Source organism: Canis lupus, chromosome 27 (assembly GCF_003254725.2).
Source record: "Canis lupus dingo isolate Sandy chromosome 27, ASM325472v2, whole genome shotgun sequence".
In the NCBI taxonomy this organism is placed as follows: Eukaryota; Metazoa; Chordata; class Mammalia; order Carnivora; family Canidae; genus Canis; species Canis lupus.
The window spans coordinates 32,179,208-32,201,947 of NC_064269.1; the positions used below are offsets into that span (position 1 = coordinate 32,179,208).

Below are 22,740 nucleotides of genomic sequence, written 5' to 3' on the forward strand. Positions count from 1 at the left end.
TCCCAGCTCAGTCCCCTCGTCAGCAAAAGTATTGGCATGTCTGCACTGCACGTGCCACAGGGATATTGGAGGGGTTGACAGTATCAATGGTATAATGCTCTGAAAACATAACATGCCAGGTATTGTCACTGGCAGCATTATTGTCAGTTAAAGATTCTTCCCTTACAATACACCTCCCCTTCCCTTCTGATTCTAATATAAGGTGTGTGTCTGTTTAACACTTGAACTAGACCAGCACTGTAGTGGGACATTTATGTTGTAGTTCTTACTGAGAGAAGATCTGTAGTTTTTGTCACATGTCCTCTAAGGGGGGGGAAATGCTTCCTTCCATTCATCCAATCCTTGCTTACTGAGCAATTATTATGTCCCAGGTCTCAGCTCTCTGGAGTTGAGGGCGGGTGTCTAAGGGATGTAGGGAGTGTGGGCTAGGGTCTTCAAGGAAGCATACCAAAGGTAGTGGTATCCGAGTTACGTTTTAAAGGCTCAGTAACCTTAACTTAAGCTAACCTCCCAGGTGTAAGTGGGTATAAGACCCCTTCACCTAGTGGCACATTCATCCTGTTGAGTGCTGGCCTCGGCTCTGCAACATTTTCACTGGGCGCCCATCCAGGGAGGGTGAACCAATTCAGGGCCTGGCTGCCACTGAAATATCTTCCTGCTGCATCCTTTCTTGTAATTTGAATTATTCTCATTCCATCAGAGAAGATATTCAGAGTGGAGAATGCGAACGGAGTAAAACCCTTCCGCCCAGATCTATTCCTAGAAACGGCAGAGGAAAAAGAACTGGAAGTGAGTGCATCTCCCTACATGAGTTTCTGTGTTGCTGTAACAAATTACCAGCAATTTGGTGGATTTAAAACAACAGAAATTTATTGCCTTACAGTTCTGGAGGCCAGAAATCTGAAATAAGTTGTCAGCACGGTCACAATTCCTCCAGAAGCTCTAAGGGAGAATCCATTCCTTGCTTCTTCCAGGGGCTTCTGGTGGCTACTGACATTCCTTGGCTTGTGACTACAACACTCTGCCTCCATCTCTGCCTTCATGCTTACATTCTTGTTTCCTCTTCGGTCTAATCCCACTCCACCTCCCCACCGTATAAGGATTCATGTGACTGTGTTGGGACTACCAAGATACTCCACAATAATGTTTCTATTTTAAGGTCCTTTACTTTTTCACATCTGCAAAAAACCATTAGTCCAAATAAGGTAACATTCATAGGCTCCAGACGCCAGAACGTGGACATTTTCTTTGGGTGCCATTATCAGCCTGCCACACTCCCTGTGTCCTTTTCCACCTCACCCAACATAAGAAAGTGCTGGCTCCTGAAGTATATATCACATTCTCAATATTTAGGTCCTAAAAGATCAAGGTGTCCATGTGATACATTTATTAGGCTTATAAATAGTATCTACTGATTTAAAAATGAATGTGTCAGCATCTAGAAACAATACAGAAATGTATAGGACACATTCCAAGACCCCCAGTGGATGCCTGACACCATGGATTATACAGAGCCCTATATATACTAGATTTTCTTTCCTGTAATTACATACCTATGATAAAGTTTAATTTATAAATTAGGCACAGCAAGAGACTGACAACAATAACTAATAATAAATTAGAACAATTGTAACAATATACTGTAATAGAAGGCATGTGATTGTGGTCTCTCTGTCTCTCAAAAATATCCTTTAATACTGTCTTCACCCTTCTTGTGTTGACATGAGAGGATAAAATGCCCCTGTGGTGAAACAAAGCTAAATGAATGACACCCCACGCATTGTGGGGTGTTGTTAGGTTACTATTGACCCCTGTAGGTCAGAAAGAGGATCGTCTGATTCTGAACCGTGGTTGACTCAGACAAGAAGGGACTATTGGAAATCAGAATCTCCTGGGGAGGGGACTGGGCATAAGAAACCGGAAACCTCCTCAGGTGATTCCACTGGTAGCGGTGGTTGGAAATCCTTGTGGGAGAGTCTCCCCTTAGAGTTACTGTCTCATACCCACTGACCCCAATGATTTATTGTCCTCTGCAACAGAAACCCTGCAAACTTCCATAAAGCATTTTGTCTCTCTTAGCAAGCCAGTCTTGTCCAAAACACTGTCACATTTTTCACTAATTTAGGACATGTGTCTGTTTAACACCTGAACTAGAGCACTCTAGTGGGACAACATGCATTTTGTAGTTCTTACTGAAAGAAGATCTATAGTTTTGTCACGTGTCCTCTCAGGAGGGAAATGCTTCCTTCCATTCATTCTGTTAAAAGGATGTGGCAAGGTGGTGCAGGTGGCAGGGCAGAGACAGACTGAGGGGGAACCCAGCAATCTCATCCTCATCATCGGAGTTGAGTTGTTTTCAAAATATTCCCTGCCTCGAATATAAATAATAGTGAAAGGGAATATAGGGGAAGGGAGAAGAAATGTGTGGGAAATATCAGAAAGGGAGACAGAACATAAAGACTGCTAACTCTGGGAAACGAACTAGGGGTGGTGGAAGGGGAGGAGGGCGGGGGGTGGGGGTGAGTGGGTGACGGGCACTGAGGGGGACACTTGACGGGATGAGCACTGGGTGTTATTCTGTATGTTGGTAAATTGAACACCAATAAAAATTATTTTATTAAAAAAAATATTCCCTGCCTCAACTATTCCCATGGAGGGAAGACAGTAAGATTGGATACTGCCCCTTTCGCTAATCCACCCCTTCTTTCTTTCAGGTCTATCTACTCGTAAAAAACTGCTGGGAGGAAGATCCGGAGAAGAGACCAGATTTCAAGAAAATTGAGTCTACACTGGCCAAGATATTTGGGTATTGCTGAAACTTTTACTTTTCCTCACTAATTACAGATTTTTCTAATAATATTTGAAATTCAGTGGTACTTCAGAATGGAATGCCTGTTCTAATGAAAAACTCCCAGACTGCAACATCTGTCTCGAAAAAATTACAAGGAGATAGAGCCCAACAGATTATTTTCTCAGGGAATAATCACTTGAAAACTTAAATACTCAAAGACAACACTTGCCTGATTAAAAAATAAATTCTGATTTATCATAAATATGTCTGTTGAAAATATAGTTCCCTGGGACAACTGAGTCACTCAGTCGGTTAAGTGCCAGCCTTCAACCTCAGGTCATGATCCCAGGTTTTGGGATAGAACCCCACTTCCCCATCTGGCTCCCTGCTCAATGGGGAGTCTGTTCTCCTTCCCCCTCTGCCTCTTCCCACACTTGTACACTCATGCGCTCACTCTCTCATAAATAAAATCTTTATATATATATATATAAAGATTATATATATTTATATATAAAATATATATAAAACTATATATATATGAACTATATATATATATATATATATATATATATATATATGTATGTATAGTTCCCTGACCCTTCTGCAGATAACTAGGATTTAGAAGTCTAGCATGAGTCCTATGAATCTGCAAAGCTACTGGATAATTCTTACAATCAAGAAGTTTTTAAAATCTTAAATTTAGCAACTTTGGCCCTAGATACTTAAGACTTGTGCCATGAATCAGATTATAATTCAGTGTCCAAAAAAAGCCACACACACACACACACACATAAAAAAAAAAGCAAAACAAGCAAAACAAAAAAGCACACAATTACCCAGTAAGGTTGAACTGTATATTTTCCATGTTTCAGTTACATACAGTGCAGTAAGAAAAATAACCGTGAACTAAGAGTTAAGAGATCCAATTTCAAAACCAAGATCTAGCAATAGCTTGCTGTGGGACATTGGGCAAAATGCTTACCCTAACTGGATGTCAATTTTCTTTTTAGTAAAACTGGATTTAAATGGGATGATTTCTGCAATTCCTTCCGGCTCTAATTTTCCATAGTTCTCATTAAGTCAAAGATTCAGATACTTAATGAGCCTAAAAGCCCAGGGCTGAGATGAGGTCAAGTGAAATCACGAAAGTGTGGTCATTGATTGGTACATCTAATCTGTCATTTGTGTGAAAGGAGCAGAAAATAATAAACGATGTAATTCTTGCCCATTTTTCATTCCTTCACAGACCTTTTACTAAGATCAGATGAAACTGTATGTGTGACAGATGAAAATGTAAACTCATGAAGATAAACTGGGCCTCCGATACTTAGCCTTTTATAGGGTGGTTCTCAAACTTGCCTGCACTGAGATCACCTGGGGGTCAGCGGGGGAGATGTTGAAAAGACCAGTGCCAGAATCCTGCCCCAGAGTCTGATGTAATTGCTCTGGGGTGCAGGCTGGCATCAGGAGTTTTAGTAGCTCCTCGGGTGATTAAAATATGCAGTCAAGGTTGAGAAAACTGTTTTAATTGAATCAATTTATCACAAAAGGAGATAATCTATCTTCATTCCTTACACCTGCTCCCTCACCCAACCAGATTCTATGCTAGTGTCTTCAAGTAAGAACCCCCTGGGGAACTTGTTAAAAAACACTGTTTCATAATCCCAAGCTTAGTGGTTTCTAGTTATTTCAGTCTGCAGTTGGACTCAGAAATGTATCGAATGTTTAACAAACATCCCTCCCCACCCCAGGGCATTATGACAGAGGCCATCTTCTTGAGCCCGGAAGTGGTAATTTATAATTGCTGTTGCAATAATAAATGGTAGGATTTATTCAACCCCTTCAATGGCACCATAGACATTATAATCATTATCTCGATCCTGAACGACCCTACGGGCACTCAGTATACCCCTGACCAAGTTCTGCACCAAGGCTTGCCCTGCCTCTCAGTGTTGCAGAAAGCTGGTATCTTGTCTAAGTCTCCTCGGCCTAACAAATCATCCAGAATTAGGTTTTTTGCTTTAGGAGCTCAGCTCTCTGTTCTAAGGAGATAATAGGAGGCTCAGCTTTGCTTTTCTTCGTCCTTCCCTTCTCCTTGCATTTATCACTGCTAGAGCCTTAAAAAAAAAAAAGTTTCTCCCTCTATTGTAAATTATTAAAATTTCAGGAAACAGGAATAAGCAAACAAGAAAGAAAAGACATCACCTCTTTGTTAGATGACTATCAGTTTTCAAAAATTAAAAATAATTTCTGCCATTGCACCAACTTTTTTATTTAACAATATAGAGGTAGGGTCTTTCTGTATATTTAACTATTCTAATTTGAATTTAATGATACATTAATTTTCCATTGCATCATAATATTTTAATTATGTTTCGTTACACATTTGGGTTATTTTTTAATGGTTGCTATTACAAAGAATGCTGTGACCTTTTTTGTAGTTACTTTTCAGCACATTCATGTTGCTTCCTTTAGATAGATCTAGAAGCAATGCTGGTGGACTGATCAGTGTGTGTACTTTTCACATTTCTGACACATTTTGCCAGGTCATAGCATATGTTTTTCCTCCTTACCTCCATTGATTAACATTGTTCTAACATTTTGTTTTCTTTTAAAAAAAATCTTATTTATTTGTATTGGATTTTTCCTGAGGTTATGTTTTTTAATGTGTGTTGGTCGTTTTTATTATTTTCTCCTTTTTTAAAAATGTTTTTCTTTAATTAACAGTTGCATATTTTCCACTGTTTTACTGGATGTTTATGTTTTAAAAAAAAAACAAAACATGTAACCATTCTTTATCTATTGCCACCTACAGCCTATTTCATGACCAAAAAAGTGAAAGTTATATGGATACCTTGATCCGACGTCTACAGCTGTATTCTCGAAATCTGGAACACCTGGTGGAGGAAAGGACCCAGCTGTATAAGGCAGAAAGGGACAGAGCCGACAGACTTAATTTTATGTTGCTTCCAAGGTAAGGCAGTTCCTCCTGCTGGGTGGTTTCACACAATTCCACAGCTGTGCCTTGTTCCTTCTAGCTGAGAGCATCAGCATTTTTGTCCAGTATTGTTTTTTTTTCCTTTGTATCTATAGAGGATTATTCCCTTTTGCACATTCTTCAACAGATTATTGAGTTAAAAAAGTACCTTGCTAAGACTTAGTCTGGTTTGTACTTTAAATATCTAGAGAAAAAAAGGTTATTTTCAAGTGGCTGTGTCGTGCCCTCAGAGGAGCACAGGGAATAGAGTTAGAGTGACCAGGTTTCTGACACCTCTTTGCCTGCCACTTTTACTAAGTCTGTGATCTTAGGCGAATCACTGTCTCTCCTTAATCTCAAAATGGAGATTAAAGTTTTCCTATAGAATCTATGAGCAACAACGCACTTGCAGGCACTAAATGCTCATTCCTTTCCTTTCCCTTTCTACCTCAAAGTAGAAGCCAAATTACAAGAAGTAGGAGCAGTTGTTAGTGGAGGAGGTGGGGACCACATATCAGATGCCTCATCACAGAGGCATCTATGGGCTGACCTCTGTTTTGTGAAATAGTATCACAACCATGACATAAGAGAAAGGAAGTAAGGTTGAAATCTTCAAACAGTGTAAAGTTTTCTGAGTGTTGGTACTCAGAAAATAACTAAGCAATGTTAAGAGAACCAAGAAATGAAAATGTGAAGAGTTAGAAACCTGCCACAAGTGAGCAGTCAGGTTCTCCTGTCATTAAAGTGGAATAAGGTGTTCTACGAGATGAAGGCTAAGCTAGGTAGTCTAGCCTTGAGTAAAATCATAGAAGCTGAGGTCAGCTAGGCCTGACAAAAAAACATAGTTCCACCACCAACTTGCACAAGTTACCTACATGATCCAAGCCTCAGTTTCTCATCTACCTCAGACACCAGCCCTAAGAATTTCCTGAAATAATGCTTAGGATATGTAGTACTCAGCACAGAGTCTGCTATATCCATGGTTGTTATTATTATACATAGTAGCTATGACATTAATGTATAACTTGTGTTCATTGTTTTATTTTGAACCCATGCTTTATTTACAATATGAGCTCTACATTAATAAGGAATGATTTGAGACCGGGTGAGCGGTCTTCTAAATAGAAAGGCAGTTTCTTTTTGACAAACCTGAGTGAAGAGGTAGGAGTGACACACATGCTCTGTTCAGTCACCCGTGCCTGAAGGGAGCCTCCAGCAGAATCTGTGTGTCCTCAGAGTGCTGAGGAACAGCCCGGGAATGGTATCCTGGAAATAGGCTGGAGCCCTTAATATTCCCATCAGAGATGGCAATTTCACTCAGAGCTTCATAAATGCTAGTTATATGATGCATAATACTTTGCCTGGCCTTTAATGTTGACAAAAACAACATCCAGATAATCTGACTGCCTTCTCCGGGTGTCATCATCAGTGGTTTTAACCAATAATCTTGCTCAAACAATTCAAAACAGCTCATAACTTCCTCAGATTTTTCTTACCCTTGGTGTAATGTGCCACTTCGACACTAGATGGTAGATGTCTTGTGTGTTTTAATTACTGAGTCTTATTGACAAACTATTCTGTTGGTTTCAGGTGTGCAACATGGTGATTTGATGATTCTAAACATTACTCAGTGTTCACCACAATAAGTTTAGTTACCATCTGTCACAATACAATGTTATTACAACAGTATATATGCTGTTGCTCTACTTTTCATCTCCATGGGTAGATGTTTTTATTGTATTGCCAAAGGTTATATAACACAATACACCATGCCTCCGGTTCAACTCACTTTGATAATTTATGTAAAAAGTATTTATATTTTTAAAGGAAAACTAAACCATACACCAACAGTAACTACAAGAATCAAAAGGAATATTTATGGCAAAATTGCAAATAAACTAAGACTGCAATGTAGGAACCAGATATTAAACATTTATTTAAACAGTGCCCCTTGGGCTTTGAAACATTAATGTTGAAGTTTTTTCTCCTTGTGGGAAGCCTTTCCAAAACATCTACTGTGTTTGCTAATCTATCTATGTCAGCAACAACCTGTTACCAAAGCTTGCCATGTGAAGTCACAGCTCTTCATTTATCTACCAACATTAATTTCACTCTCTGGGTAATGCATTAGTTTCTAAGCTCATATGACTTTTAGACATAAGCAGTAATAGGAACAGTAAAGATGGTAAAATATCCAATTTTATCATTACATTTATGTATCCTTCTAAAAATTTGCACCCTTATACTGGACAGGTCAAGAACCACCATCCCAGAAGTGCCCCCTGAGAATCCAACCAGCCACATCAAAGGGGTGTTTCTCAAAGGTCCCAGGCTTTGTTATTGCACCAATTGAAAAGACTTACCTCAATGCTTTGAAGGTTGTATGTCCTTGTGGTTGACGAACTGTTTTCTGGGAGAATGGCAGACATTCCTTCTCTGATACAAATAGCATACCTCCAGATCTTCCTCATCTTCATGAATATCCAAGGTCTGGGTTGTGGAGGAGATACCATGCAATAAAAAGACCAAAAGGTGGGATGTTGCTGAGTACTGGCTCTTCCCTTAGTGGCAGTGGGACCTTGTGAAAGTCATACTTTCTTTTTAAGCCTCAGTGTTCTCAATGATCTCTAAGGCACCCTCCCAGTGGCCATGTTCTGATTCTAGTGGTTCATACTTAGGTTCTTTACAGAAGGATTCCAAGAGCAGACAGGGAGCATCTAGCCCCATGTTGGTCCCACCTATTTTCTCAGTGAAAAAACGACTTGGCACATCAAGGAAGTATGGTGTGAATTCCTTCTTGTGGTTCTCTCTAATTCTAAGTTTGATGTACTACTCCTTCTGTCTCTGCAACAAAGATACTATAAGTTGCTTTTATTTGACTTCTGCAGTTTTACCATAATTTTAATTTGTTTACATGGTGACTAATTTTGCTTTTTAAAGGCCCCACATCTGGTTCAAGAATATATCAAATAAATCCCTGTTCAGAATTTTTCAAAGTTGATTTTTAAGTGCATTGTTCCTTTATACTGATATCCAACAATACCATGTAAAATATGCTTAGGAGGCAAAACTGTTGGCTCTGATGAAAAAAGTCAGATCTGACAGCTGTAGTAATTCAAGCTCTTGCATTAATGACACACTCTCCTCAGGATGAGGAGCTATATCTGGATGTAGAGCTATATCTAGAAGGAGTTGACTATCAATAGAGTGGTAAAATGTGGGCAAGTGTGTATATATACAAAGGGGTTATGTAGGCACTAGAATTATATGTACATGTGTGTTGGGGTTAATAATCATGTACTAAGTTAATGCTAAATCTGCATATATTCCTATGAGTTCAAATGCATGGATCATATGTGTATGTATGTAATATATTCCTATGGTCAGTATGTGCAACCAATCTTTGCTTCCTAGTCACCCCATTCAGTGGAAATCCCAAATTCTAGAATTTCTTGTGGGTAGTTACTACTATCTTAAAGATGTATGCAAGATAAGAAAAATAATTACTAAGTTGAAGACATTTTTTTCCCCTTTCTCATCTAGGCTAGTGGTAAAGTCTCTGAAGGAGAAAGGCATTGTAGAGCCTGAATTATATGAGGAAGTTACAATCTACTTCAGTGACATTGTAGGTTTCACCACCATCTGCAAATACAGCACCCCCATGGAAGTGGTGGACATGCTCAATGACATCTATAAGAGTTTTGACCACATTCTTGATCACCATGATGTGTACAAGGTAACCACTTCACCTAACAGGCTGAAATGATTGTACAGCCCCTGGTCAGCAGAGCCAAAGTTGGTTGGTTCCTATTATTACTCAGATCTTGACCTTTCTAATTTAAGATTTAATGAATTTGTGGTTGAAACTGAGCTCAACCTGGGAAAATGAAGGGAAGTAAAAGAATAACAAGGCTCAGAAATCAAAATTGCCCATGTGACTTTTGAGAAGCAGTACGAAAGAAACAACATAAAGTTCATCAGGAATGAATTCTGGATACTAAATTTATAGAAAATGGCATAATCTCAAATCATTGAAATTGAAAAAAAAAAAAAAAGGACAGTGTGTAGACTGATTGCAAAGGAAGCAGAGAAGACACCAGAGTTATAAGAAGTAGAATAGTGATCTATTGCTGAAATAGTGAGCACAATTCAAAGAAGATTAAAGAAGAACAGGGAAAACATGCTGTAACTTCAGAACTAGGTCTGTGACCTGACTAGAGTGCTGACCAGTTTTGGGCTAATAATGTCTGGGTCAAAAATAATAATAATAATAATGTCTGGGTCAGAAAAGTAAAGGAGAATTGAATTCCCACGTTTTCATGTTGGAAAAGCTGCAGAGCCTATGAAGCAAGTGACTTAGAATTAGAGCCCTTCGTTTGAATCCCAACTGGTCCTACCTGTGTGACCTCATTTAATATATTTAACTTTGTCAAGTTTCAGTTTGCCTATCTGTAAAATGGGAAGATAACAGCACCTAACTCGGTGAGTTATTATGAAGGCTATTTAGATAAATAATATGCCTGAAATACAGTTTGCTCAAATAAAGTTTAGAGGTCACTCATGTAACAGTCTGTCATAATGGTTATTACCCACAGAGAAGATGTTCCTTTTAGGTTTGTCCTAGCCCCATCTTCACTCTGTGTAGGTCAGAAAGCCATATGAACAATAGTTCTTGTTGGATAGGAAATGGCTAATGCATTTTAGAGATGGTTGGCAAAGAAAAGTTAACTATTCAACAAATGTGAACTATATGATTATGAACATAAAATTAAAAGAGATGTCATTTATCAAAGAATAATGTTTATGGGATACTGTTTTTTTTTTAAGATTTTATTTATTCATGGGAGACACAGAGAGAGGCAGAGACATAGGCAGAGGGAGAAGCAGGCTCCCTGCAGGGAGCCCAATGAGGGACTCAATCCCAGGACCGGGATCACACCCTGAACCAAAGGCAGATGCTCAACCACTGAGCCACCCAGGTGCCCCATGTTTATGGGATACTGTTGACACACATTTACTTGTTACAAGAAAAGTGTTTGGAATCACTACGCTATAAGAATGTGAATTACATCTTGGAGGAGCCTACAATTATTTTTTGTCAAATAGGATATAATATTAAAAAATGTTAAGTGCTAAAGGTGACTTTTCTGGTAATTACAGGTGTTCCTAAAATTATATACAATCATTCAGACTATGTAAATATTACAGAATTGTTATGACATCTAGATGATTTCTATGATTATGAAGTACTTTCATATGGTCAAAATCTTTCATAGCTGTTTTATCATTCATTTAACTAGATATAAAACCATGAAGAAATTAGCATAGACCTGGTCTTGAGCTAGTCCCAGAAAAAGTATGGGGCTATGCTCACACTGAGTTCTCAAAAGCTTTTGTTTTGATATGCAGTCAACTATTTGTTTTTAATTTCCTCTGCCTTTGAAGGGGTAGGACCACTAATAAGCAACTATTTCCACAGGTGGAAACCATTGGCGATGCCTACATGGTGGCCAGTGGTTTACCCAAGAGGAATGGCAACAGGCATGCAATAGACATTGCCAAGATGGCCTTGGACATCCTTAGTTTCATGGGGACGTTTGAGCTGGAGCATCTTCCTGGTCTCCCAATATGGATTCGCATTGGAGTTCACTCTGGTATGGAGTTAAGCACTGTAGTATATGGGAACCATATGAACCTCTATGCACCAACTAAATCAGAAAGGATAAAGGGTCTTTGGATGTGATCAATTTTCCCATAAAGTTTATTCTTGAATCTGTCTGTCAAATATCCTGACATAATTAGACCCAATCCCAAACCCTTATAAGGTCCCATTACATATACTGACATAATTGGACCCTCCTTTGAGAATTCTAGGGAACAACAGCTTTTATAGTACCTTTGACTCCTGGAATGATAAACACTAACCATGGACTAAAATGACAGCCTCCAGACTTCCTCCTGTTTTTTTTTTTTTTAAGATTTTTATTTATTCATTAGAGACACAGAGAGAGAGAGAGAGAGAGAGAGAGAGAGAGAGAGAGAGGCAGAGACACAGGCAGAGGGAGAAGCAGGCTCCATGCAGGGAACCCGATGCGGGACTCGATCCCAGGTCTCCAGGATCACATCCTGGGCCAAAGGCAGGCGCTAAAATGCTGAGCCACCCTCAGCGGTTTAAATCCCCATATTTACCATTTCATTTATTTCCCTCCCATTCCTTCCCTCTGCCCCATTGTCAACTTATGTAGATGCTTTTCCACCACATTAGTATAGCATCTTTCATGGATTGGATTATCCACAGGGGGAAAAAATAGCTGTTAATATTACTATAATGAAAGGGCATTTATGTCCTCCCCACCCCCCTCTGTGGTACAGAAAGTACATGGATCACTTCAAAGACCATGAAAGATACTCAGTCTAGAATGAAGAGATTTGAAAAGGTGAACTACAAATGTTATGGAAAAATTAAATTGGAGAGGAACTCAGAAGTCATCTGGATTAATCCTTTATAGGGAACAACTTATTTTTATACATTCCAAGACAAGTAATAATATAGCTACTTTTAGAATAATCCCAAAATTCCCTGAAAGCTCACTGTTTTTAAAATATGTATCATTATTAGACAATCTTTCCTTGTGTTAAATTAAATTACATCTCTCTATACTTTTTCGTCATTGCTCTTTCTTCTGCCCTCCAAGGCTCACAGAAGACTCAAAACATAGAAAATCCAAGATCACTCCAGGCTTTGTGCAAGGACCAGACAACTGCACTTGCAAGTCATCCTATATCCACAATTCCTAGCAGAAAGGCTGACAGTAAACATTTATTGATTTAGTAATAACCCAGGGTAGTTGCAAAAGTAACAATAAATAGAAGTTAAAAATTCCTGCCACATTCATTCTTCTCCAATCACATCCATAGCCATAGATCATAGATGTTTTCATATACACATGAGGGGACTTCTCGGGCATTTCCTTAGCCAGCAATAGCATGCTCTCCCTTTTCTGGCCCATCACAGATTGCCAGACCTGGAGGGAGAGACAGCAGCATGGCTGGATGAGCCAAGTCAGGGAAGACAGAGTTCTGGGTCCTGGTCCCATCTTTTCCTCCTGTGGCCAACTCAAGCCTGAACTGACTGCCAGGGCCCCACGTGTCACCACATTGGGCTGAAATGAGAATAGATTATAAGGAACACATATCTGGGGGGCTTGGCCCTCTAAAATTAAGAGGTTGCAGTTAAATACTGATAGTTGAAAACAAGACTAGATATCTGCAGGATTTTTCTGCTAACCAGACCTTCCCAGCTTCACTCCAGTTTTGAAGAGTCACCTGTCATTAGAGATAGCAGACCACAGGCACAGATCAGAGATCTTCTGACTCAGTGGCTACTACTACTGCTCCTTCCCTTCTGTAGATTACTTCTGCTTTTGTTTGGTGTTTCTTGTTGTTGTTGCTGTTGTTTGGCTATTTGTGTTGTTTTGCATTGAACCTAGCAAAGAAGGGCTCAGCACTCAAAGGAAGATCCAGTATTTTGATTTTTTCCCCCAATGTTCATAATCACACAGAATCTATAGGATAAATCCGCAGCTCACATAGATCACAACCCAATAAGCCAACTAGAAAATCAATAGTTACCTTTATCCAAGACCAGTTTTGGAATTTCTGAGTTAATCATTAATGTCTACAATCTGTAACTCCTTGTGTTCAGTGATTCCACACAAACACTTGATTTCAACAACCCTTCTTCCCTACCTAATATGGTGCTGTGTCCAGTCTTTGGTTTCTGTGTTCTTGTGAGAATGTCCTTGTGCAACAGGCTTTTCCATCCCACCGCATCCATATGGTATATGAAGTGCCCAGGGATAATTATGCCAAGTCCTCATCTTCTGGGTCTTCCATTATTGTGTCATCAGTATGAGAAATGCTACTTTGAGTAATTTTTTTTTTTAAAGACAGAATTTGGTTACTGAGCCTATGAGTGTGCCACGGCCTCCACCAGTTCAGGGTTGTGTGTGTGGTGTGGCACAGTAAGCAAACAGTGGGAGAGTCTTCATCCTTCCTGAGAACCTTCTATTGAAAATACTAAAAAGGATTTCCCACCTTTGCAGGCTGGATCTCTGGATACCTTCTTGTTTTGTGCAAATGTACTTTTCTGTGCTATAGCAAGATACTTTCTAGAAGCTTGTCTTGCTATAACAATGCTTTCCTCCTTGAATACATCCATTTAACAAAAGTCACAGCTCATTTTTCACAGTCAGCCAGTTCTACATAAAATGAAGGATTCAGCACTGTGACTCTGAACAAAGACTTAACTCCATCTTAACTGCACACTGATTTCTGCTGCCTTCACTTCGTGCTTTCTGTGTATTTCAGGTCCCTGTGCTGCAGGAGTTGTGGGGATCAAGATGCCTCGTTATTGCCTATTTGGAGATACTGTCAATACAGCCTCTAGGATGGAATCCACTGGCCTCCGTAAGAAAGGAGATTGCTTTTCTTAGGATAAGATGTCTTCCAGCAGAGAGGAATTGTAAAATAAAATGCACAATAAGGAGCTACAAAGTGCTAGTGAGATGAAGAATGACCTTTCACATTGACTGGACATGAGTCTATGTCAATCCAGTCCTTACTACATTTGCTTTTGTTGTTGCCATTTACTGAGAATCATTGTATTCTTCCTTTTTAGCTCAATAGCAGACTATTTGTTTTGGTTCCTTTGCAATGCATTCAGGCATGCTCTCTCTACCTGGAATAGTCATGAAATTTAGGTTAGATCCTTGCAAGTTAAAGAAAAATTCAGTGGACCAGATATGGAGCTTATACTGGTTCGCTTTCCTATTCTTCTTTTATTTCCTTTTTTCCCCCTCTTTTATTTTCCTGAGAATTGGTTTTAGTAAAGAAAAATATAAGTATTTATTATATGCAGAAGTCTATATTGCATTTGCCTGACAGGCACTATGAACTACATGAACATTGTGGCACTGTGAGCTTTATGAACATTGGTGACAGTGATAGTAACGGAAATCTACATAAGAAAGCAAGCAAGCTTTGGTAGGTCTGGGTGGGGCTTACAAAAACACAGGTGGCGGAGTGGTATTTTGGCAGTCTACTGACAACCTGATACTGGTTTGTACTAGAAAGTCACAGTATAAAGGAAAGGACAGATTTGGATTACAATTATAACAATACATACAATCACTATCTCTATAAGCTGGGGGAAAGTTACCTCATCCTTCTAGGCATCAGAAAGTTGAAGAAATAAATTAAGGATGGGGTACCTATATTGCTAGGAGGTTCTCTGGAAGGAGTTGATGTGATGTATATTAAGCATTTCGTAATCCTCTGATACGTGGCAGGCATACAATATAGGATTGCCATTATTCTTACTATTGTCATTGTGGCACCCACAGTAGGAAAGGTAGTGTTCCAGTGGTGGACCATGAATGGGAATGACTTCACCAACTGTTTGTCAGAAGGATAACAGTATCCCTAAAAGAGTAAAACTAAAGAAAATTGTGACCCTGTAACTATCTCCTGAATCTCCACCTTGCTACCAACACTTAAGCTACTTATTAGAACTTTCATAACAGGGACCCAAAACCAAATTCCAACTGTCAAAATCTAAAACATGGCACAGGGGCCACCACTCTGTGCTGGAGAGAGAATCTATGGAACACAACCCAGGGAGCCCCTTCACTCAGGACCCCAAAAAGCAATGCCAGCCCCTCTTTAATCCCATGTGTAATACTATTTATCTCACTGATTGTGTTTTTAAGTGTCCTTTCACTAAAATATCTCAGCTGTCAAGGTCACCTGTAACAAATTTTCTGAATCAAATGGAAACAAATGCGTTTGCATAATAGACTTCAAAGTGGATGAGATTTTCATTGATCTATTTTGCATTTCCAGCCTTGAGAATTCATGTGAGTGGCTCCACAATAGCCATCCTGAAGAGAACTGAATGCCAGTTCCTGTACGAAGTGAGAGGGGAAACATACCTAAAGGTAAGGGATCCACAGAGAGAGGACCCAGGAAAAGCACTCACTTGTGGGTCACCTTCTTGGAAACTGGACATCATCTCATGGTCAATAATGTCGAGAAGCATAAAGATCAGGAATCCTTTTCTGCACTTCCTGCCACGACCACGCATTATCCCCTGTAGGAGAAGCCACCACCAAAGAATATGAACTCAGAACCTTTTTAATATTTTTTTTATTTTTTTTTAAATTTTTATTTATTTATGATAGTCACACACAGAGAGAGAGAGAGAGAGGCAGAGACACAGGCAGAGGGAGAAGCAGGCTCCATGCACCGGGAGCCCGACGTGGGATTCGATCCCGGGTCTCCAGGATCGCGCCCTGGGCCAAAGGCAGGCGCTAAACCGCTGTGCCACCCAGGATCCCCCCTTTTTAATATTTTGAACTAGGACCAGTATGTTATAAAATGCCACCACCATTTCTTACATATACATCCAAGATTTGTCTCCAAGTCCTCCTGCAAAACCGAGCGCTAAGATCTGGGACAGGATTTATTTGTTTATTTGAGAAAGAGATGTTTGTTTGTTTGTTTGTTTGTTTGTTTGTTTGTTTGAAAGAGAGGGCCCAGGGGAGGAGCAGAGGGAGAAGGAAAGAGAGATTCCTTCTCTCTGTAGAGAGTACTGTGGAGCCCAATGCAGGGCTTGATCCCACAACGCTGGGATCCTGACCTGCGTCAAAACCAAGAGTTCAACACTCAACCAACTGCGCCACCCAGGCACCCCAGGACTTATTTAACTTAAGTCAAAGCCCCCATCTTCTCACTCACTTCCTTGCTCTCATTTCAACACATTGTTTCTCCCTAAAACCACCTCTGTAGGGGGTGCTTTATCATTCTGAAGCTCTGGACCTGCGAACAGCCAGCTGTGGCCCTAGACTTCTGACTTAGCACGTCTGGACTCTCCACCAGCCCTGCTGAGAAAAATGCTCTATAGATATTTTTAATGAGGATTCTAAGTGATCAGGATGCACGCCAAAGATGGAGAATGACCAGTCTCTCCCCTCCATGCTAGTCCTCACATTCAGAACAGCTGCCCTCCAGAGTCACCAGATGTCTCCAGTTGGCACTTCGGCTGCTTTTCAAAGGTCATTTCAGTCTTTTCACAACTGGTCTGAAGCCAACTATCTACTATAAGATGATCTGTCTCCAGGAGCCACAGTGCTTCTGGCCTTTACACTGTGACTGCAACTTGGAAAAGCCTCCTTTCATGAAGAAGTGCCCTAATATCACACTCCCTTTCTGAGTGCTCCATAAATACACTTTCTACATGGAGCATCCCCCCGCAAAGTAGAAGTGGTATTTGGATTACTATAGCTCAAACAGAGCCAGCAAACTACCAGTGTCAAAGATGTGTGATTTTTAGGGGTGCTTGGGTGGATCTGTTGGTTGAGCATCTGACTCTTGGTTTCAGCTCAGGTCATGATCTCAGGGTTATGGGATTGAGTCGAGTTGGGCTCCACGCTCAGTGTAGTCTGCTTGGGACTCTCTCTCCCTCTCCCTCTGCCTCTCCCTACCATGTGTACTTTCTCTCTCTCTCTCTCTAATAAATAAACCTTTAAAGATGTGTGATTTTTAAATATATAACCACCCCATCTCCTTTTCAAATACAAGCTTTAGCAAAAACGGGATTTCCAGTAAGTTTCCGTTCACTCTATAGCCTCCAGGTGGGCTCAGAAAATGCCATTTCATAAGTGTTTCTTAGGATGTACACGTGTTTATAATTACATGCTGAAGGTGGAGAAACTATGGCAAAAGTTTTGTGGCAAAATTTTGTCACAAAAAAGGGCTGGAAGAAAAAGTGGGTGATAAAAAACCAGTTGGACTTCTTGGCATAACAGGATTGGACACGGAGTTTCTTCTTTAATTTAAGAGTTCTTATGGTGTTGCCATAGTGACACTTAGAAATGTCTTTTGGGAAAAAAGAGAACTCTACTTTGGAAAAAATAAAAAACATGTCTGGGGAATGAGAGACTTGTTTTTAAAAAGGCACTTGGAAAGAAAGATCTGTCTAGAATGAATGCAAATCACATCAGGAACATGTGCTGTACTGAAAAGTGGGCCCTGATGAGAAACATGGAAGTGAAATATCTCTTGGGAACGCAATCAGCATGATTGGGCTGGAACTGACCTGCTTCACTGGCATCTACGGCTCATACCTTTCTTATCTTCCTAGGGAAGAGGAACTGAGACTACCTACTGGCTGACGGGAGTGAAGGGCCAGGAGTACAACCTGCCAACCCCGCCTACTGTGTAAGCTGTTCTGTGTTGCGGGACGGACAGGGGAATGGAAGCCTTGGCTCTGTTGGTTGTGCTACCTACAGCCAATTGAATGGTTGGAAGTGCTTCACCAGAGGCAATGACATAATTGAATACAAGGCCATTGACTATACACATGAGAAGTGTAGAAACCTCCCTTCTCTGGCTGCCAGAAACTGGGTGTTCCAGGCACGCTCAGATCGGAGGAGAGGAGACAGCTCACCTCCTGCATGTCTGATTCAGACAAGAGTAGAGCATGCTGGTGGCAAGGAGGCCCCTTACATCTCTAGCCCTGCCAGCAGCTCTCTACTAGGCCACCCAATGGAAACAGGACCTGCACCAGCCCCAGGACTGTGGTTCTGGGTTTTCGCATGGAGTCTATGTTCTCCCAGAGATGAGGAAGGCAAGGTTTCATGTTTAACAAATAGGTTTCAGTTCCCCTAACAGTGACTGAAATGGTACTCAGTTGCACACTTGGTTGTTGCAATCAACTGCATGACTGTTACGGTGGCTTTTGCTATGGTAGAGAGACCCTGTCTTGCAGACTCCTAGATGCTGGACCCAGATCAGTGGCAAGGCTGTAGAGAAGTCAAAACAAGCCAGATCTTCCCCAGGCCACGGGGAGCTTGGCCCTTATTGGAGCACCCGTGTCCATTCCAAACTCTTGAAACAGTCCATCCCTTCTGAGGCCTCCCCAGACAAATCCACACTCCAGAATGTGTGGGACCAAGTCCTCAGGGTTGTGTTGCAGGAGCCTTGCATTGTCCTGGCTTCTTTTGCCCTCCCTGCCGTGGCATGTGTAAACCTAACCATGTTTCCAAATCCAAGCAGCATGTTGTTGTTCCACTTTGAAATTGAAATATAATTTTCCACTTGAAATGGGTCCTGCTTTTCCTTTTTCCTTTTTTTATTTTAAGATTTTATTTATTTGCTCATGAGAGACACACAGAAAGAGGCAGAGACATAGGCAGAGGGAGAAGCAGGCTCCCCAAGGGGAGCCCGATACAGGACTCGATCCCAGGATCACGCCCTGAGCCAAAGGCAGACGCTCAACTGCTGAGCCATCCAGGCATCCTGGGTCCTGCTTTTTCTACAAATGCACAGAGCAGGGATGACAGCTCTTATAAGCTCATCAGAAGTGAAGCATGTTCTGTATCCTCTGGACTTCCAGTGTTTAGCACAGAATTAGCATTCAATAAGTATCTGGTAAACTGACTTAATCATCCTAGAGGAATATTCTGTGTGAATCGCTGAGATGTTCATTTTCCCTCCCACTCTCTTTCCAGGGAGAATCAGCAGCGCTTGCAAGCTGAATTTTCTGACATGCTCGCCAACTCTTTACAGAAAAGACAGGCCGCAGGGATAAGAAGCCGAAAACCAACACGGGTGGCCAGCTACAAAAAAGGCACTCTGGAATACCTGCAGCTGAACACAACAGACAACGAGAACCCTCAAGCAAATTAAGCACAGCTGTACTTAGGCAGCGGCCTCGAGGGTCCCGGAGACCTCAAAGCAACAGAAGACTTAGATGCGCTCTGCTTCGCCTCGGCTGCCTTGGCTGGAACATAGACTTGCTTCTGTGAATCAGATGTGCACTCTCAGTGCCAAAATTACCTTTTACTCTGGAATCTGATCCATACGGTGGCTCCAGAGACCTTCCACCTGTGAGTGAAAGAAGAGGAATGGATGGACTATCTCTAAGTTGGAGAGATTGTATTCTTATTTTACTTATTTTGTTTTTGTTTGGTTTGGTTTACTGGCTCTTTTTCTTTCTGTCTTCATTAGAGTTTTTAAATTGTCACGTCTACTTTAAACACCTTATCTGTTAAATTATATTTAACTCATAATTTTGCAGAAAACATGCTATATGTTAGGCAGGAATAAAAGTTAAAACTTTATTGGGTCTGGTTACGTGTTTCCACCCACTCCACCCATTTTCCTGAAATGCGCCGGCCACTGTCTAGTGCTTGCACGAAAACAGATGACATTCTCCAGCACTGAGGCCCAGCAAAGCCAGCATTGCTGTTCAGAGCTAAGACCTTCCATGTTCGCTATCACCTGCTACGCACACAGGGATTGTATTTCTAGCCTTCTACCATGGGAGGCAGGGCCTACATCTGTCTCTAGTCTGAGATAAAGGTCACATCTTATTTACCGATTAAAGATGAAGTACTTTAAACTCTGTAAATATCCCCTTTCCGCCATTTGGAGCCCTCTTCTCTGGCCCCCTCCTTATGGCACACCGGCATGACTCATTTGCTTGAAATCTCTGGGGAAATGACAAAGGGCAGCTGGTGTGGAGGAGATTAGAATCAGAAAGACAAGAACAAGTATCTAACATTTCTGTCACTAACCTTCTGAACCAACTGCTTCAACCACATTACTCTTCCCCCCTAACCACCCCCCTCCGCCTCTACCACAAAAACCACTCCAGAGATCAGGAAGCAAGTTATCCATCACCCAGAAAAGTGTAAAATCAAAATAATACAATAAATTCTCTCCTGATTTATCGGTTTAGCCCTTACTGTGCAACAAGAGTCCTTACCTGGAATCTAGAGGTTTGTAATGTATCTACGCCTCAGCATTTCCACCTCAGTGGCTTCACAATTCCAAAGAAATAAGCTTAAAAAGCAATAATTATTTTCATACATGCAAGGTAGCTCAGAAAGTGTGTGACCCATGAATTCTATGTGTGAAAAAAAGTACAAGAGGAAGTACTCTGTAAAAACAAGGAATAAATTCAGGAGGAATACAGGAAATCCTAGAATCAATTTTTTTATACCTTTGATACATACTGTCTTGAAACAAGATCTGAATTTAAAATATTGAAGTGATAATACAACTAAATCAATTAACTATGCATTTTGTCTGTTTAGTACCCGATATCCAGTATCCAAAAAGTAATTAGGGTTTAAATGAGAAAGGCAATTTTACCTTATTCTCTTTTTTTTTTAAATCCCCTAGAAAACAGTGATAATAACAAATTATAGAGGCAAATACCCAAGATTTTTAACTTCAATTTCAATTAAAGGTGAGTGATTTTTAAATACATAACATATAGATGCATACCTGTTCAAAACTGATATCTGTGACAAAATAAAGGAGAAACCTTGAGCCAGCTCTTACTCCCTCAGACCTCAAGCAGGAAAGAGATTTCTCTAAAGTTAATAAATATCACATCCTAAAGGCTGGTCTGCTGATCTATGGATTAGGTGACCAGATCTAGGGCATGATCAAGCAGGAAATGACCTTGTAAATATTTTTGAAAGCCTCAGAATAACAGAGAAAATAGAAACTATGTTGACATAAGGTCTTCAACATAATATCCCATTGGAAGGAGATGTCAGAAGTAAAGCAGAGAAAGAAGGGAGAGAAGGCAATAATTTCCAAAGCAATTTTAAAGGGCTCAGCCAGGAGTTACATTAGACACTCAATGGAACCACTCAATGCAGCTCAATAGAAATATGTCAGCCTCATATATATTTCTTAGCTTTTTATTTTGAAAAAATAACAGATTCATAGGAAGTGGCAAAAAAGAGTACAAGAGGGCCTCTGGTTCAGACAAGATGACATAGACTCATTTGTCTCTGATCATCCCCTCTCAGTACAACTGTAAATCCATGATAAAATGGAAGACACAAGCAAAGGAGAACCGAGGAGGATGGGAAGAGGAAAACAGACTAGTTAGGAACCCCAAGACTGATAAAACAACATTGCAATAGGGTGAGAAATTGGAAATAGGAAAGGAAATAGGAAATAAGAAAGAATTGATGTACTCGAATGTAGCACTAAAGAAATTCTGCAAACTAGCCAAAGAGAAAAAGCAGTAAATAAATCAAAACAAAGCTATTAGGAACTGTGGGACAATACCCAGTGGCCTCCAATATGTAAATAGAATCCTAAAGCTAGAACAATGTGGAAGAAACATTTGAAACATCCCTCCACTCAACAAAAGAAGGCAAGCCAGATTCAGCATTTTTCAACCTTTAACCAGTCAACAAAACTGCTTTATAACTTGATCAAAATAAGCTGTCCATACTTGAATGATCTATTTATGGTTTTTTTATTTTATGCTATTAATCTATGCATTTATCCCTCCTCCCATGCCACATAGTCTTGATTATTTTTTTCTTTTTTTAATTTATGATAGTCACACAGAGAGAGAGAGGCAGAGACACAGGCAGAGGGAGAAGCAGGCTCCATGCACCGGGAGCCCGACGTGGGATTCGATTCCGGGTCTCCAGGGATCGCGCCCTGGGCCAAAGGCAGGCGCCAAACCAATGCGCCACCCAGGGATCCCCCCATAGTCTTGATTATTGTAGCTTAAATATTAAATCTTAAAATCAAGTGGAATGCTTCATCCCACTTTATCTTTCTTTTGCAAAATTGTTTCAGCTACTATAGTTCTTTTTTTTTTTCCTTTCCATATAAATTTCAGAATAAGCTTATATACAACTCTAATAAAATTTGCCAGATTTTTTTATATCACCTGCATCAAACCAATATGTCAATTTGGGGAAAATTTACATCTTGGTTATGTTGAGTCTTCCAGTCTATGAACATGATATATTTTGCCATTTATTTAGATCTCCTCTTACATATGCAATTTAAATGACCTAATAGCCACATTTTAAAAAGAAACAGGTAACTTACTTAAATATTTAATTAAACCAATATATTCAAAGTG

General features: G+C 40.3%; 1 protein-coding gene across 1 annotated transcript in view; it reads left to right on the plus strand.

The window, feature by feature from the left end:
* GUCY2C (guanylate cyclase 2C) overlaps positions 1 to 19,951 on the plus strand; it is a 74,414-nt gene extending 54,463 nt beyond the window's left edge. The window contains exons 20-28 of the mRNA XM_035707089.2: positions 701 to 789; positions 2,715 to 2,806; positions 5,607 to 5,765; positions 9,312 to 9,504; positions 11,248 to 11,422; positions 14,139 to 14,237; positions 15,672 to 15,766; positions 17,971 to 18,047; positions 19,340 to 19,951. Coding sequence (XP_035562982.2) covers positions 701 to 789; positions 2,715 to 2,806; positions 5,607 to 5,765; positions 9,312 to 9,504; positions 11,248 to 11,422; positions 14,139 to 14,237; positions 15,672 to 15,766; positions 17,971 to 18,047; positions 19,340 to 19,517 — 1,157 coding nt within the window. The 3' untranslated portion in view covers positions 19,518 to 19,951. The remainder of the gene's footprint in view (positions 1 to 700; positions 790 to 2,714; positions 2,807 to 5,606; positions 5,766 to 9,311; positions 9,505 to 11,247; positions 11,423 to 14,138; positions 14,238 to 15,671; positions 15,767 to 17,970; positions 18,048 to 19,339) is intronic.
* Positions 19,952 to 22,740: the final 2,789 nt, after the last annotated feature.